Here is a 20,033-nt window from a genome sequence, read left to right on the forward strand (position 1 = left end):
TACAAGAGTCATTAACACGTGTAATGGCTGATCCCCCATCTCGACCTCAAATAATTTTTGGGTTAACATGAAAACATCTCTCGAGTTTCTCTCTCTAATGTTGTTTTCCCATCTTTCATTTTATCAGCTTAGTTCCTTTATTATACCCCAATTACTCATCCATTGAGCGGTAGTTAAACTGAACCCAAATTTAATAAAGTTCCTTTTTGCTAAGCAAGCTACAGTCTTGATAAGTCAGATATATTGTTTGTTAACACATTTCTCAACAATGAACAGTCAGTTTTATCAAGCTAACATATCCTAACACAACGAGTGAGAGTATTAACTGGTCTAATTATTTTATTAGACCAGTATATATTATTAGATTATACTGGTATAATTATATATAAAAAATTATATGTATATATATATATATATATATATATATATATATATATATATATATATATATATATATATATATATATATACAGGCATACCTCAGAATGCGAGTTTAATCCGTTCCTGGAGACGCCTCGCCTTCCGAAAACTCGCATTCCGAAGTTAATTTCCCCATAAGAAATAAAGGGAAATGAATTAATCCGTTCCTGACTACCCCAAAAACCCCACATCAAACTAAATTTTTATACCTAATTTACCTAATTCATCTAAATAAACCTACAAAACTATGTTCCAATTATTACTTACCTTGCTGTCGAGTGCTGTAGGCGTATGGAAGATGGTGAGGAGGGGGGAGGAGGAGAGGAGTTACTGTTTGGAAGGGGAGTCCCCTTCCATAATCACATCAGGCAGTGAGGACCTTTCTGGTGTGCTCTCCCTGGGACGTTTAACCTGAGTGCCACTAGGTCCTGGTTGAGGCTCACTGCTCGATTTCCTCACCACAAATTTGTCCATGGAAGCTTGCTTTTCCCTTCTTCGCAAGCTGTCTCTGTAGTAAGGCATCACATTGTCATTGAAAAGATTAAGACAACGGCCTACTACAGCTTTCTCTGGGTGAGTCTGTTCAATAGTTGTTTGAATCTCTTCCCACATCTGACACACCTTCTTAATTACTGCAGAAGGGACACTCGCTGGTGCTGTTGGTGCTGCTGCCACCTCCTCCTCCACTGCAGAATCATTCGCTTCTGTGTTGGCTTGCTGTTCCTGTTGAAGGGCTAGGAGTTCTTCGGTGGTCAGTTCTTCGTTGTGTTCTTCCACCAACTCCTCCACATCATCACCATCCAATTCCAAGCCCATTTGCTGGCCTAGACTAACAATTTCCTCAACAATAGGCGCATCATTTATAGGCTCAAACCCCTCAAAGTCTAGTTCTCTCACACCTTCAGGCCACAATTTTCTCCAGCCAGAGATCAGGGTTCTTTGAGTCACTTCTTGCCAGGCTTTGTCAACGAGTTTTAAAGCACTACAAATGTTAAAATGCTCTCTCCAGAACTCTTTGAGGGTGAGGTTTGTGGCTTCAGTCACTTCAAAACATTTCCGGAAAAGTGCCCTTTCATACAGTTTCTTAAAATTCGCTATGATTTTCTGGTCCATAGGCTGAATTAGAGGAGTGGTGTTAGGAGGAAGGAATTTAACTGTGAGGAATTTATTGTATTGAGGCATCAAATCATCTTCCAAGCCTGGAGGATGAGCAGGAGCATTATCAAGGAGAAGCACGGCTTTGAGTTGCAATTGTTTCTCCTGCAGATATTTTTCTATGGCAGGGCACAGCACTTCATTCACCCACTCCGAAAAAATAAGCCTAGTGACCCATGCTTTTTTATTAGACTTCCACATCACACACAAACGGGTTTTCTGCACATTATACTGTTTGAAAACCCTTGGATTTTCAGAATGATACACTAGCAAGGGTTTAATTTTCAAATCGCCACTCGCATTTGAACACAGCACAAGCATAAACCTATCTTTCATAGGCTTGTGTCCAGGCAAGGATTTTTCCTCCTTGGTAATGTATGTCCTCTTAGGCATTCTTTTCCAAAACAGTCCTGTTTCTTCACAATTAAACACTTGTTGCTGTAGGTATCCCTCAGCCTGTGCAAACTCTTTAAATTCGTCAATAAATCGTCCAGCGGCTGGTTTGTCTGAGCTGGCTGCCTCCCCATGCCTTGTAACACTATGGATACCACTTCTCCTTCTAAATTTTTCAAACCAGCCCCTGCTTGCCTTAAACTCTTTCTTATCTGCATCACTCGTTGCAGGGGTCTTCTTTAGAAGGTCTTCGTGCAACACCCTGGCTTTCTCACAAATCATGGCCTCCGAAACACTATCACCCCTCAACTCCTTGTCGTGTAATCAAATTAATAACAACTTTTCCACTTCTTCAAGTATTTGTGGTCTTTGTGCCGTTAATGTTCTTACTCCTTTTGCCACATTAGCACTCATAATCTTATTTTTCTTCTTAAGTATAGTGCATATTGTTGATGTGGCTTTGTTGTACTGCCTACAAAGTTCAACAACACGTGTACCGTTCTCATGCTTCCGAATGATCTCTTGTTTCTCCTCTATTGTCATCCTCACATGAGCTTTCTGGCCTTCATCCTTACCACTGGCTTTCTTGGGACTCATGGTGAGATATATAATAACAAATTGTATAGACAAATCACCAAAAATCCAACAAAACACTGAAAATCCGCGACAAGAATTGATGTGGGGGTAGTCACTGAGCGCGAGACAATGGTAAACTGAGGGGCAGAGGGGCGACGATCGCCGAACCACCACGCGCTTGGTCGGCTGTACGCGTATCAACAAACTCGCCTCCCGAAGTAACTATCGCCTTCCGAGACAAATTTTTGGAGTAAATACACCTCGCCTTCCGAAAACCTCGCATACAGGGACAATCGCATTCCGAGGTACCACTGTGTGTGTGTGTGTGTGTGTGTGTGTATATATATATATATATATATATATATATATATATATATATATATATATATATATATATATATATATATATATATATATATATATATATATATATATATAATGTCGTACCTAGTAGCCAGAACGCACTTCTTGGCCTACTATGCAAGGCCCGATTTGCCTAATAAGCCGAGTTTTCCAGAATTTAAATATTTTTCTCATTGTTTTCTTATGAAATGATAAAGCTATTCATTTCACTATGTATAAGCTAATTTTTTTAAATTTTAGTTAAAACTAACGTAGATATATGACCGAACCTAACCAACCCTACCTAACCTAACCTAACCTAACCTATTTTAGCCTAACCTAAACTAACATAACTAAATCAATAATTTATGTTCTTAATATAATATAGAAATAATTTTTAAAATAAACCAATAGGAAACAATTTATTGAAAATAAAGAAAATCACTCGGCCTATTAGGCAAAACGGGTGTTGCATAGTAGGCCGAGAAGTGCGTTCTGGCTACTAGGTGCAACATATATACGACATTAGAACGCACTTCTCAGCCTACTATGCAAGGCCCAATTTGCCTAATAAGCCAAGTATTTATGAATTAATATATTTTCTCTAATTTTTTTCTTATGAAATGATAAAGCTACCCATTTCATTATGTATGAGGTCAATTTTTTTTTATTGGAGTTAAAATTAACGTAGATATATGACCGAACCTAACCAACCCTACCTAACCTAACCTATCTTTATAGGTTAGGTTAGGTAGCCGAAAAAGTTAGGTTAGGTTAGGTAGTCGAAAAACAATTAATTCATGAAAACTTGGCTTATTAGGCAAATCGGGCCTTGCATAGTAGGCTGAGAAGTGCGTTCTGGCTACTAGGTACAACATTATATACAGTATATATATATATATATATATATATATATATATATATATATATATATATATATATATATATATATATATATATATATATATATATATATATGTATATATGTATATATTAGTATATTTTGGTAGCAGTCTTTCCTGTAGACATATATTATTAAATATGACCGAAAAAGTAAGATTAATAATTCTAACACGAATTTTCTCAATCTTTCGTACATTTCTTTTCACTGTTGGAGGTAAATCAAAAATCAATTCTCCAAAATTCATTTTTATTTCTAGTCTGACGCGACACAAGCGCGTTTCGTAAAACTTATTACATTTTCAAAGACTTTAGTTTACAAATACACAACTGAATAGAACTTACGCATCTCCGATTTTATATCTACATTTGAGAGAGGTGGATGGGGTGAGGTGGCATTAAATAGGGTATTAATTTCATCAACACAAGACAGAACAAGAGGTGGTATTAATAGGGTATTAATTTCATCAACACAAGACAGAACACGAAACAATGGGTATTGAATAGAAGTGATTGTAGAAAGCCTATTGGTCCATATTTCTTGATGCTTCTATATTGGAGCGGAGTCTTGAGGTGGGTAGAATATAGTTGTGCATTAATTGGCTGTTGATTGCCGGTGTTGACTTCTTGATGTGTAGTGCCTCGCAAACGTCAAGCCGCCTGCTATCGCTGTATCTATCGATGATTTCTGTGTTGTTTACTAGGATTTCTCTGGCGATGGTTTGGTTGTGGGAAGAGATTATATGTTCCTTAATGGAGCCCTGTTGCTTATGCATCGTTAAACGCCTAGAAAGAGATGTTGTTGTCTTGCCTATATACTGTTTTTTTTGGAGCTTACAGTCCCCAAGAGGGCATTTGAAGGCATAGACGACGTTAGTCTCTTTTAAAGCGTTCTGTTTTGTGTCTGGAGAGTTTCTCATGAGTAGGCTGGCCGTTTTTCTGGTTTTATAGTAAATTGTCAGTTGTATCTTCTGATTTTTGTCTGTAGGGATAACGTTTCTATTAACAATATCTTTCAGGACCCTTTCCTCTGTTTTATGAGCTGTGGAAAAGAAGTTCCTGTAAAATAGTCTAATAGGGGGTATAGGTGTTGTGTTAGTTGTCTCTTCAGAGGTTGCATGGCGTTTCACTTTCCTTCTTATGATGTCTTCCATGAAACCATTGGAGAAGCCGTTGTTGACTAGGACCTGCCTTACCCTACAGAGTTCTTCGTCGACTTGCTTCCATTCTGAGCTGTGGCTGAGAGCACGGTCGACATATGCGTTAACAACACTCCTCTTGTACCTGTCTGGGCAGTCGCTGTTGGCATTTAGGCACATTCCTATGTTCGTTTCCTTAGTGTAGACGGCAGTGTGGAAACCTCCGCTCTTTTCCATGACTGTTACATCTAGAAAGGGCAGCTTCCCATCCTTTTCCATCTCGTAAGTGAAACGCAGCACGGAACTCTGCTCAAATGCCTCCTTCAGCTCCTGCAGATGTCTGACATCAGGTACCTGTGTAAAAATGTCGTCAACATACCTGCAGTATATGGCCGGTTTCAAGTTCATGTCTGTCATGTTCACAGAAAATGGTACCATCCGTTTTCTATGTGCGGCGGCTGGGACGCCAGAGAGAGAGAGAGAGGAAGGTAAACAATAGAGCGTACAGGACGCCCGCCAAGCTTGGTAGCTACTAGTCATGTAATCATATTAAGTATTAAAGTCAGTAACCAAGTCATGACTTTACATCAACCCTACAACCAAGACTTCCTCAGTAACACACAAACACCACATTGGCGACGAGGATGAACTGTGAACGCAGGTATTTGTTCAGTTTCAAACACAAGGGAGAAGCATGCTGCCTGGAGGAGGAAGAGAAGCTGTGAGCGCCATACCCGATGCTGTATGCTAACCGATGCTGTGTGCTAACCAATGCTGTGTGCTAAACGATGCTGTGTGCTAACCGATGCTGTGTGCTACCCAAGCTGTGTGCTACCCAAGCTGTGCTGAAGAAACTGTGTACTGAGGAATCTGCCGACGTTGTGTACGAAACGACGCATTGATGTGTACAAAACCTGATGTTTTGGTTACGAAACGACGCTTCGTGCTACAAAATTCATCACACTGAACTGACTGCTGTACCAACTGCTGTGCCAACTGCTGTGCCAACTGCTGTGAGTAGGAACAACACATGTACACAAGGGCTAGGTAAGAAGTCAGTTGCTGCTATATTGTGCACTGTTGTGAACTTTTGCATTAAAATGCTTGTGTGCTTTGCAAAATTAAAGTAATTACAGTGAATTCTTGACTAACATATTCAGTGCAGTAAGTGTTTAATATTCTGAGGAACATTTAAGTGGTAAGTTACATTTATTCAGTAAAAATGGCAAATATACCTCAGTTTCCTGCATTTGATCCTGACTGTGACCAGACAAACCTGTCACAGAGGTGGGTCAAATGGCTTAAAAGGTTTGAAAATTTGTTGATAGTTTCTGACATCAAAAGTGCTGAAAGAAAGCGTGCCTTTCTACTTCATTATGCAGGTGATAGAGTTTGTGACATCTTTGACACACTGAAAGACACTGGTGGTGCCAAAGATTATGACACTGCCAAAGCCAAACTAACAGAGCATTTCAAACCAAGGCAAAATACTGCAATGGAAATTATGCATTTCAGGAGAGCAAAACAACTCTCTAATGAAACTGTGGATCAATACCACACACGTCTGCAGGGTTTAGCAGCCCATTGTGAGTTTGCTGATGTTGACAAAGAAATCAAACAGCAAATAATTGAAACATGCACATCTACACGTCTCCGTCGAAGAGCTCTAGAACTTGTTGATGATGAAAGTTCTCTTACCAAGATACTGGATATTGCTCGTCGAATGGAAGATGCTGCACGTGATGCTCGTGTCATGGAGTGCAGTGCCAACAACGGTTCTGCCACTGTTACTAACAGTGATGAGGTACGTAAGGTTCAGGGAGGACACCGTGATCAAAGAAGATATCATGGCAAACCTAACAGTAAATTTAGCCGAGAACCACGTCACAACTGGGGTCAAGGAACAAGACTCAAGCAGTCACAACGACCCACATCAGAGGGTGTCAACAATAAATGTTACAATTGTGGAGGAGACTACCCGCACCAAGGTAATGTTTGTCCTGCTCAAGGTAAGAAGTGCTATGAGTGTGGAAAACTAGGTCATTTTGGTGCTATGTGTCGTTCTGCACTAAAGAAACCACAGTCAATGAATAAAAGCACTGTACGAGGATCAGGTCATAGGGGTCGAGGTGGTAAACACAATATTGCACCTCATATCCAGAATGTTAATAATATACAAGACAACATTTCATTACAACCAGTCTCAGATGACAGTGAATGTGATTATACTTATGGAGTACAAACAATCACAGAATGGAATGATCTTCCAAACAACCCAGAGACATGTGTATACATTGCTGGTATTTGTCTCAAAGTTCTCATTGACACTGGATCAAACATTGACACCATTGCCGAGTGCCACTATGAAAAATTTAAAAAACAGTTCCCAAAGCTTGAGAACTATAATGGCAAAGCCACTGCCTATGCTTCAAAGGTAGCCTTGCCAGTGATTGGAACTTTCACTGCAGAGATTAAGTCAAAGAATGCAATGCTCATTACTACATTCCATGTTGTTAGGAATGCAAAGGAGTCTTTACTCAGTTACAAGACTTCAACCAAATTGGGGCTACTTCAGCTTTCTAATGCTGTAGCAGTGGAATCTGCAAACAATGTTGATGGTATTGTTGCTGAATTTTCGGATCGATTTAAATTCATAGGTTGTTATACTGATAGCAAAGTACATCTGCATATCAACCCAGATGTAATTCCAGTTGCCCAACCACATCGCCGACAACCATTCCATACTCGCAAGAAAGTCGATGCCGAACTGGATAGGCTGATGGAACTAGATATCATTGAACCAGTAACAGGCCCAACACCATGGGTAAGCCCAATTGTCACTCCACCAAAGCCGAAGAATCCAGATGAGATACGCATTTGTGTGGACATGCGTGTTCCCAACAAGGCAATAATGCGTGAACGCCATCCTACACCGACTGTAGATGATATGATCTACTGCTTGAATGGTGCAACTGTATTCAGCAAGTTAGATTTAAACAAGGGCTATCATCAGCTTGAACTTGATGAGGAGAGTCGATTCATCACAACGTTTACGACACATCGAGGTCTGTATAGGTACAAGCGCCTGAGTTTTGGTATTAACAGTGCTGCCGAGGTATTCCAGCACATCATCAGCCAGGTATTGCAAGACATACCTAATGCTGACAACATGTCTGATGACATCATTGTTTATGGCCGTACCCAAGCTGAACACGACAAAGCTCTTCGTGCAACATTGCAACGCTTACGAGAAAAGAATTTGACGCTAAGCCGAGCAAAGTGTGAGTTCAATCAACATAAAATTGAATTCTTTGGACATGTACTTAGTGACAAAGGTCTGTCTCCAGATCCTAAGAAAGTTGCAGATATCAAGAATGCTGCACCTCCTTCAACGTCCACTGAAGTACATAGTTTTCTGGGAATGGCAAACTACTGTTCTCGCTTCATTCCAGATTTTGCTACCATTACAAAGCCTCTACGTGAGCTCCTGAAGAAAAATGCATCATGGTACTGGAGCGATATCGAGCAAAATGCATTTGATGCTGTGAAAGATGCACTAGTAGAGAATGCGACTGCTGCATACTTTGATCCATCAATGGACACTGAGTTAACGGTGGATGCTAGTCCTGTTGGTTTAGGTGCTGTGTTAGCCCAACACAAACCTGGTCAACCAGATTCCAGAGTAGTAATTGCCTACGCCAGCCGTTCTCTCACAGATGTTGAGCAACGATACAGTCAGACAGAGAAGGAAGCTCTTGCTCTTGTATGGGGCTGTGAACACTTCAATGTGTATCTGCTTGGTGCGCCCTTCACCACGATAGTCACTGACCACAAACCGTTGGAGACCATCTTCAATAATCCAAAGTCCAAACCACCAGCTCGCATTGAGAGATGGGCTCTTCGTCTGCAACCATACAACTTTACGGTGAAATACAAGCCGGGTGCAGGCAATCCTGCTGATTACATCAGTCGACATCCTGCAAACAGTTTCACCATCACCAAGCATCAGCAAGTTGCCGAGGAATATGTACACTCTGTAACCTGTGATGCAGTCCCTAAGGCTCTTACTCTTGATGAAATCCGTACTGCAACCCTAGAGGACCCAACTCTGCAAGCAACAGTGGATGCATTGACTAAGAAAAAGTTTCCACGCATCCCACCCTCAGGAGTTGACCAAGATGCATTCAAAGCACTTGAACGCATCCAGACAGAATTAAGTGTTACACAACAACGCGACACCGTGCTGCGAGGTACTCGTATCGTCATTCCAGCTGTTCTCCAGCAACGTGCTCTGAAGCTTGCACATCAAGGACACCAAGGTCTTGTTAGGACCAAACAGCTGCTACGAGAAAAGGTATGGTTTCCTGGTATTGATCGTCAAGCAAAGGATATGCATGATGCCTGTGTCCCTTGCCAAGCTGCAGTGGATACTTCAAGACCAACACCTCTACAACCTTCACCACTACCTGCTGCACCATGGACGGAAGTATCGATGGACTTCTGCGGACCACTACCAACTGGAGAGTACTTGATGGTAGTCATTGATGATCACTCACGTTATCCAGAAGTAGAAATCATCACTTCCACATCTGCAAAGGCTGTCATCCCGAAACTCGACAAGATCTTTTCAAACTTTGGCATTCCTGAAGTTGTCAAGACAGACAATGGACCGCCATTCAATGGACAAGACTTCGTCAACTTTTCTGAGCATATTGGATTCAAACACCGCCGTGTGATGCCACTACATCCTCAAGCAAATGGAGAAGTTGAGAGATTCATGCAACCTCTCATGAAAGCGGTACGCTGTGCTCATGCCGAAGGACGATCCTGGAAACAAGCTATGTATGCTTTTCTCAGGAATTACCGTGCAACACCACATGGAACACTGGGCAAGTCGCCTGGCGAACTTTTATTTGGACGTCCTATGAGAATCGCACTACCCGTCATGCCAGCCGAGGTAACGGATAAACGTCTCGCTCAGAAGGATGCACTAGCCAAGGGCAAAATGAAAATTGCTCATGATCAACGTGCAAAGGAACAGTTCATAAAGGTTGGAGACACTGTTCTCGTTAAAAAGAAAAAAGAGGGAAAGTTAGATATGCCGTATGATACAAAACCATATAAAGTGATTAGTGTAAAAGGAACTATGGTAACAGCTAGTAATAGAGATCATAGTATAACACGTAATATGGCTTATTTCAAAGTGATTCCAACTAGTGTAGAAAATGATGAAGTGCAAAGTCGTGCAAAAGAAAACGAAAAAAATAGTTATAACCCGACAAACAATTCATCAAGGGATGTTATTGCATTTAAGGACTCTCGTCCTAAACGTCATGTTAAACGCCCTACACGATTTGATGATTAATTGTGTTCCTATGTAATGAAAAGTATTTACTTATTGTGCTAAACTAAATTTAATATTGTTTGAATAATGCAGATATCTCATTCAATATTTTGTAACTTTGTATTACAGTTTCTTTCATGTTTGTTTAACATTGCATATGTATTTTTAACATTGAAATCCTTTGTGGAAAAGATTAAGTTGTTTAAATTCTTTGTGTGCTTAATTAATGTTAAATGTATGCAGTATCTCTTGATATGGTAATAACTTACTTTGTGTCAATAACTTTGCTTTGTGCTACAAGCATGGTAGACATCCTGTATTCATTCTTTTTAAAGAAAAGGAGGGATGTCATGTTCACAGAAAATGGTACCATCCGTTTTCTATGTGCGGCGGCTGGGACGCCAGAGAGAGAGAGAGGAAGGTAAACAATAGAGCGTACAGGACGCCCGCCAAGCTTGGTAGCTACTAGTCATGTAATCATATTAAGTATTAAAGTCAGTAACCAAGTCATGACTTTACATCAACCCTACAACCAAGACTTCCTCAGTAACACACAAACACCACAATGTCGACTAAGACTTTTTGCTCGATGGTACCCATGTAGAAGTTTGCAAACAGGACACCTAGGGGAGAACCCATGGCGACCCCATCTACTTGCTTATACATGTGCCCATCCGGGCTCAAGAAGAGTGCCTCTTTAGTACAAGCTTGGAGTAGTTTCCTCAGAATATTTTCTGGTATGTCAAGAGGAGTACAGGCTGGATCACGATACACTCTGTCGGCTATCATCCCGATTGTCTCGTCCACAGGTACGTTGGTAAACAGCGATTCTACGTCCAACGAGGCTCTTATCCCTGTGGCCCGTGTGCCCCGCAGTAAGTCAACAAATTCCTTTGGAGACTTCAGGCTGAAGGCGCAAGGAACATAAGGAGTCAGCAGGCCGTTGAGTCGCTTCGCCAGTCTGTACGTGGGTGTGGGTATCTGGCTAATGATTGGCCTAAGTGGGTTTCCAGGCTTGTGTGTCTTGACATTTCCATACGCATATCCAGGTTTATATTCCCCAATGATCTTTGGCAGGTGGAGTCCGGATTTCTTTTCGTGGAAGACATCATAAGAAGGAAAGTGAAACGCCATGCAACCTCTGAAGAGACAACTAACACAACACCTATACCCCCTATTAGACTATTTTACAGGAACTTCTTTTCCACAGCTCATAAAACAGAGGAAAGGGTCCTGAAAGATATTGTTAATAGAAACGTTATCCCTACAGACAAAAATCAGAAGATACAACTGACAATTTACTATAAAACCAGAAAAACGGCCAGCCTACTCATGAGAAACTCTCCAGACACAAAACAGAACGCTTTAAAAGAGACTAACGTCGTCTATGCCTTCAAATGCCCTCTTGGGGACTGTAAGCTCCAAAAAAAACAGTATATAGGCAAGACAACAACATCTCTTTCTAGGCGTTTAACGATGCATAAGCAACAGGGCTCCATTAAGGAACATATAATCTCTTCCCACAACCAAACCATCGCCAGAGAAATCCTAGTAAACAACACAGAAATCATCGATAGATACAGCGATAGCAGGCGGCTTGACGTTTGCGAGGCACTACACATCAAGAAGTCAACACCGGCAATCAACAGCCAATTAATGCACAACTATATTCTACCCACCTCAAGACTCCGCTCCAATATAGAAGCATCAAGAAATATGGACCAATAGGCTTTCTACAATCACTTCTATTCAATACCCATTGTTTCGTGTTCTGTCTTGTGTTGATGAAATTAATACCCTATTAATACCACCTCTTGTTCTGTCTTGTGTTGATGAAATTATTACCCTATTAATGCCACCTCACCCCATCCACCTCTCTCAAATGTAGATATAAAATCGGAGATGCGTAAGTTCTATTCAGTTGTGTATTTGTAAACTAAAGTCTTTGAAAATGTAATAAGTTTTACGAAACGCGCTTGTGTCGCGTCAGACTAGAAATAAAAATGAATTTTGGAGAATTGATTTTTGATTTACCTCCAACAGTGAAAAGAAATGTACGAAAGATTGAGAAAATTCGTGTTAGAATTATTAATCTTACTTTTTTGGTCATATTTAATAATATATATATATATATATATATATATATATATATATATATATATATATATATATATATATATATATATATATATATATATATATATATATAATTATACCAGTATAATCTAATAATATATACTGGTCTAATAAAATAATTAGACCAGTATATATATATATAATATATATTATAATATATATATATATATTATAATATATATATATATATTATAATATATATATATATTATAATATATATATATATATATATATATATATATATATATATATATATATATATATATATATATATATATATATATATATATAATATATAAGAGAGAGTGAGTGAGTGTGTGTACATGTGTATACAACATTAATAATTTTGTAACTAGTGTCAAGCATTGTTATTTGCTTAGCTAAACGAACTAGAGGGTTCAGTTCCTGAACCGATTATGTGCCTCTGTAATCCTTTACACCACCGCCCACGGGATGGGTATGGGGGTGCATAATAAAGAAAGAAATAGAAGAAATTGAAATTGCATAATATGGTTATTGACATTTAATAATAGTAAGATAAAGCAATGAGGACCAAATGGGAGACCAGTGATCAGATGAATGTTACAGACTCAAGGGTAGCCTTCTCTTCTTGTATATAAATGAAAAAATAAATTCGTTTGTTAAATTCTAATGCTTGTAGGCGAGAACAGTTGTGAACGCCAGCTAGCGCACAAGTACATGAGCGCCCAAAATACTTTTACACAGAAGACATGTACAGACAGGTGTGTGGCTTCTGACTTCTTTTTTATTGATTAATATTAAATATTAGGCGCTTACCTATAATAGTTACCATTTTATACAAGTATAACTATCACATAATAAATATAAAAGGAGTTTATCCAAAAACTGACAGAAGTGTTGTGTTTTGTGCGTTATATCGTGTTTGTGGGCATCCAGGGTGTGTTGTGTTTACGCTGGCGGGCGGCGTCCTTACCAACTCCAGATTATGTCTATTACATCACTAAACTTCATTTAATAACTATATGCCTGTTAAGTAGAAGATTTTAATTGTTAATAGCATTATATTGTCGTTTTTAATATGGAACACGTACACATATGCGAAATGTCCAAAGCTGGTGTCCGAAGTGGTAAAAATATTAGTGTGCGATGTTGTCAATGTTCAGAGTGTCTTGTATCCCTTGTAAAGTCACTATCACACAGCATTTTGGGCAGGTTCTGAATCTTGATTTTTCCCTGAGATATGACTCGCCAGTTTAACAACCAAATATACCCATTCAATAGCTGGGTGAACAGAGCGTACAGTTGAGGATCGTCGCTTAATCAATCCTCCTCTGCCAAATCACTCGTGAAGTGTGGGACGAGCGTGTTACCGCTGCACTATGGGGACCATCATTAAACAATTAATAATTATGGGGCGGCAGCCAGTGTATGCTATGGTGTCAAATAGTTTCGCTGGCATGGATGTAAGGATATTTTTCTTCTCCTGTCTTTGGCTACATCTGTGATTCATTTATATTGTGCTAACCAGTGTATATATTTTTTATTTTATTTTGACCTCCTTGGACAGGATTAGAGATCTGTTAGTAAACATACACAGTACTGAAGTGAGTTATTGAGCACAACCACAGGTGATACTGGGCATACATTCTCATATATCTTGCACAGACAGGAGTAAGATAGGGCAAGATCTGTTCTACTATATATATAGTACAGCTAGTCACTAAGCAATTGGCCACAGGCGATTGAAGTAAAGGGTAAGCTGGAGATATCAAAAGTATATGAATAGTGTTTGATCCACCATATTTTATAAGGGACTGTAGTTGCAGTAATGTATTGATATTATAATACAGCAATATAGTCAATATAGTGTATAGTCAGATTAACTCTTAAGTATTCTCATCATAAGAATGATGGGTATTGTCCCCTGGATATTCATCTCCTAAATTAAAGAACCCAATTTTTCCATTTTTTGTCATTGTTTCATTAATGATCCTATCTTAAGAACAATTATTTGAATTTACAATACAGAACTTTTACCTTAATGCTTTAAAATATTTTTTATTGGGGATAGTTTATTTTAAGAGGGATGGTACTTTAACTTAGTCAATTTTGAGAGTATTTGTTGGCATTTATATGCCTACTGTTATAGTGTGCTTCAGATTTGGATATAAATAAGTGGCTACATATGAGTCAGTAGGCTTATTTTTAATATTCTTAATACCTTAGGAACCTACTGTGTACTATTAATACATGGGTAGAAACGACTAATGTGAATGCTTCCCTTGATTGCCCTTTAATGATTAATGGAATTTCATTTTTGTGCAATGTTTTGTTTGGAAAGATGGAGCCTATGACTTTGGGCAGCCCCGTTGGTTCTCCGACAGCCACCCCCCATGCTCTGCCTGCCAGCACAACACCCAGCACATTTCTTCCCTCCTTTCTCATGGGGGATATAGCCTCTCCGTCAGTGAGTATATTTGATCAATATCAGTGAGTATATTTGATCAATATCATTGTCTTAAAGGAATGCATTGCTTTAATGATATATACTGTATGAGCTCACTTATCTGGACAATATGGGAAGGACCTCCCATCCCCCACCGGATAAGCCTGACATCAGTATCAGCAGAATTCTTACTGGGAAAGTTTAAAAATGAGCATACAGTATATGCAGTTTTTTGTACCACAACCAACACAATTTGAATTTCCACACACACTTTAGTTAAAAAATTCACCAGAACTGTAATTTAAAATGGAAACTTCAGCTTACCTTGTTGTAGTTCTTGATTGATATTGTACATCTTGAAATCAATAGTTCTTGAAAAGTAACATAACCTAACCTAATACAACACTACTAATTAAGTCTGTGTAGTTACAGTATGAAAGCTATGCTCGTGATGTCCTGTTTTCCCAGCATTGTCATATAACGCTTCGAAACTACTGACGGTTATGGGCTCCACCACTTCAACCTGTATTCCAACTGTTTACTATAGGCAGTTCCCCAATTACGAAAGAGCTATGTTCCGAGACGGTGTTTGTAAAGCATTTGTTTGGAATGCGGATCAAGATTTTCCATAGGTGCATTGCTATCAGTATGAAATGCGTTCCCACGCCATTAAAATTTGTCCCAAAACAAATATTTTTGGAATGTACAGAATAATATAAAAAACCACAACATAATTTGTGGTTTTGGTGCAGTCACAGTGAGTGGTTGTGTTAGCTGGAGCTCCGATTGTAGTAACATTATTATTGCAATAATGGAAGGATTAGTGAAGGATTTGGTGAGTCTGGTTGGAGCTCTGAGAGCAGAGATGGATTCCCTGCGGGAGGAGGTACGACGGCTGAGACTTCGGGAGGAAACGAAGGAGGAGACCAGTGTTGACGGGACCTCATCATGGAGAGTCGTTAAGGACAGGGGTCTTAAGAAGACCTTGACAAGGCCACCTACAGACGCCCTAAGGATAGCAAATTCATTTACCGTGTTGGAGGACGAGTGCTGTGGTGAGCCTGCAGTTCACTCGGAACGGAAATCAGCGAGGAGCGGCGGAGCACAGGCCCCTCAGGCTGCTCAGAAAGTTAAGGAGGTACTGAAGCGAATTTTGGTTGAGGGAGATTCCCAGGTGAGGTATTTAGACAGAACGTTTTGTGCCAGAGATAGGGGGAACAGATTAAAGGTTTGCTATCCGGGAGCTGGAATTGGTGATATTGTTGGAAAAATGAATGATATTATGACGGGAAATGGGAACAAACTCATTATTTGTATTAGTGCAGGGGGTAATGATATTGGACGAGTTAGGAGTGAGGAACTAATACAGAGATTCAGGACAGCCATTGAATTAGTTAGGAGGAAGGAAGGAATCCCGATCATATGTGGCATTCTTCCAAGAAAGGGAGTAGGTAATGAATGGATGTCGAGGGCACTTGGTGTCAATTGCCGGCTGGAAAGATATTGCAAATCAAATGCAATATCTTTCATAGACAACTGGGAACACTTCTATGGAAGAAATGAAATGTCTGCTCGTGATGGGGTGCATCTTTCGAGGGCTGGGGTTGTTGCTGTTGCAAACTCGTTGGAACCAGTGGTTAGAGGCGTTTGTTTGGGTTTAAACTGTTAGTAGATAGTGGTATGGGAATTGATTTGGAGGAAGGAGGGAATAATAGTATGTGTTTGTGGGGGAAAAGAATTGGCAAAATGATCAGGGAAAGAAAAGGGCCTCAAAATAACAATTCACTTATGTATATTACACTAACAGTAGAAGTCTAAGAAATAAAATAAACGAATTAAATGCTCTTGTCTGCACAGAAAAAATAGATATTATTGCACTTACCGAAACGTGGATGAATGTAGAAAATAGAGAACTATTAGCTGAATATTAAATAAATGGATTTAAACTATTTCACACAGATAGATATATTAGACGAGGAGGGGGAGTAGCCATATATGTTAGGGACAATTTGAAATGTAGTCTCAAAGAGGGAATCAAAACTGAGCCACACAGATACTATTTGAATAGAATTAAACGAAAAAGCAAATAATATTATAATAGGAGTTATATATAGGCCACCAAATTTAGACAGAATGGAAGCAAAGCATCTATGGGATGAAATATCTAGAGCATCTAGATCTAACAGTATTTATGTCATGGGTGACTTTAACTTTAGTGGAATAAACTTGAACAAAACGGATAGTGAAGCAGAAGATTTTCTAGAATTAATTGACGATTGCTTTCTTACACAACACATTAAGGAACCAACGCGGGAAAATAATATTTTAGATTTAGTGTTAACTAACAGAAAAACACAAATTAATGACATCGAAATAGGGAGTGAGCTAGGGAACAGTGATCACAAAGAAATCAGATTTAGCATAGAATGGAATAGACCTGTAGGAGAAAATTCTGTTAAAGTGCCAGACTTTTGAAAAGCTGATTTTAATAGCCTAAGAAATTTTTTGGGTCAAATAGATTGGAAAGTCTTGGATATGGGGTGTGGGCCGGTCTTGGAGCGAGACATGAACCTAGCGACAGGTACTGTAAAAGGGGATTTCGATGTGGATTTAATATATAACTTATTTAAGAATATTCTAAACAAAGCACAGGAACGTAGTATACCATTCAAATTGAATAGATCGAATACTAATGACCCAAAGTGGATAACAAATAATTTAAAGAACCTTATAGGTAAAAAGAGAGCATGGTACAAAAGGATTAAGAATGGGGAAGTCAGTTTAGAATAGGAATTCATACAACTGGTTAGAAATGTTAAAAAAGAGATTAGGAAAGCAAAAAGAAACTGAAGTTCGCATAGCAGAGCAAGCAAAGTCAAATCGTAAAGGGTTTTTTCAGTTTTATCGAACTAAGACTAGGGAGAGGATAGGTCCATTAAAATCTGAGACAGGTCAAATAACGGATAATGACAAGGAGACGAGTAGTATTTTTAACAAATATTTTATATCTGTATTTACTAAAGAAGAACTTAACAATATGCCTTCAGCTGAACAAGTCTATGTGGGTGGGGATGAAGACGGGTTGACTAGTTTAGCAGTTACCAGGGAGGATGTAATTAAACAATTAGTAAAACTAAAACCAAACAAATCCCCAGGGCCGGATGAAGTGCTTGCCAGGGTGCTTAAAGAATGCAAAGAGGAGCTTTCCGAGCCACTGTTTACCATATTTAATAAATCAATAGAGTTAGGCAGTGCCAGAGTCATGGAATGTAGCTAATGTGGTACCAATTTTTAAGAAAGGAGATAGATCACTTGCGTCAAACTATTGGCCAATTAGCCTAACGTCTATTGTGGGAAAGTTACTTGAATCAATAATTGCAAATACAATTCGTCTCCATCTTGAAAAACATAAATTAATAAATGAGTCGCAACATGGTTTTACAAATGGCCGTTCATGTTTAACAAATTTGCTAACTTTTTATTCCAGCATAGTTGAGGCAGTTGATAGTGGTAAGGATTGTGATGTTGTGTACCTTGACTTTAGCAAAGCTTTTGATACAGTGCCACATGAAAGACTAATTAAAAAAATAGCTCATGGTATTGGGGGTGCTATATTAAGTTGGATTAGGGCATGGCTATTCCAAAGGAAACAGAGAGTTAGTATAAATGAGGTTAAGTCAGAGTGAGATAATGTTGTTAGTGGAGTGCCTCAGGGCTCTGTCCTGGGACCTCTGTTGTTTATAATATATATAAATGATTTAGATTCAGGTTTGAGTAGCAACATCTGCAAATTTGCAGATGATACAAAAATCGGCAGGGAAATCAACATGAAAGAAGATCGCTATCACTTCAAGTTGATCTAAATAGGGTTTTAGAATGGTCAAAAGATTGGCAGATGCAGTTTAATGCTGATAAATGTAGAGTTTTGAGGCGGGGTAATGATGATAGTTACAAGATACGAGCTAGATGGTGTTGAGATTGCGGTCGGATTGCGAAAGGGACCTGGGAGTTATGATTAGTAAGAATTTAAGGGGGCATTAGGGTTTTAGGGTTCCAATTTGCCCCAAAAATGCAATAAATGAAAACTCGTTCGATTTCAATCAAACTTTTTTGACAAGTTCTATATGAAAAGTGTTTCATATGGTCCAAGTTTTAGCATCGTAGCATAAATAGGAAGGAAGAAAAAAAATATTGAAGTAGTTGTGAAAATTATGCCAAAATGGTCAAAATCGATTATCAATCAAAAGTGTCAACTGAAATCATAGCTATGACTCTTTGCTATCACAATAGCATAAATTAAACAAATATTATAATTAGTTTAATTGGAAAAAAATTTAAGAACAAAAAAAATATTTTTTTATTTTTTTTTATTTTTTTTTTCGGGCGATTTGCATAAAACTTACACACCTGACTGTACGTAAGCCTATCTGTAAGGATGCCAATTTTGGAGAAAATTGGTTGATGTCAACCTCAGCCACAGATTTTTGAACCTTAGACTTTATTCATTTCTGTTTTTTTTTTTCAATTGACACAAACGTTTACAAAACTGATTCATTTTTTATTCAATTTACATGAAACTTACACAGTATATGTGGAGGGCATGTCTCTACATTTGCATGTTTTCATTTTTCTCTAAGTTCATTTATTGATTTTATAATAGCAATAAACATGCCATATTTGCATAATTTTGGGGGGGAACTTTGAACATATGTATTAGGAAAATTAAAGATGTTTTGGAAATTCTAAAACACACAATCCTTTATTATATGCTAATGTGTCAGAAAAGTGTCACAGAATAATTATATCTGAAACGTGTGTTCTGAAGTGTAGACTTGAAAATGTGTAAAAAACGTTGAAAAAAAACAAAAACAAAAATCTCCCTTTCTATTTACACTGCAGTACTGAAACTTGGGACAATTTCAGCACTTTTCATATACAACTAGTCAATAATATTGGTTGACATTGAACAACTTTTCCAACACCACTCTAATGCCTCCTTAAAACAAAAGGATCAATGCATGAATGTTCGTAATAAGGCGAATAGGACACTGGGATTTATTAATCGAAGCATTAGTAACAAGACACCTGGTGTGGTTCTTCAGCTATATCTTGCTCTGGTTAGGCCCCATTTAGATTATGCAGTTCAGTTTTGGTCACCGTACTATAGAATGGATATAAATTCACTTGAACGTGTCCAGCG

General features: G+C 38.6%; 1 protein-coding gene across 1 annotated transcript in view; it reads left to right on the forward strand.

Annotated features, from left to right (window-relative positions):
* Positions 1-20,033, forward strand: part of LOC123775305 (nucleoporin NUP35-like) — a 70,992-nt gene that overhangs the window by 10,716 nt on the left and 40,243 nt on the right. The window contains 1 exon segment of the mRNA XM_069311625.1: positions 14,729-14,854. Within this exon segment, the coding sequence (XP_069167726.1) occupies positions 14,729-14,854 (126 nt within the window).

The sequence above is a fragment of the Procambarus clarkii genome, chromosome 70 (genome assembly GCF_040958095.1).
Source record: "Procambarus clarkii isolate CNS0578487 chromosome 70, FALCON_Pclarkii_2.0, whole genome shotgun sequence".
NCBI lineage: Eukaryota > Metazoa > Arthropoda > Malacostraca > Decapoda > Cambaridae > Procambarus > Procambarus clarkii.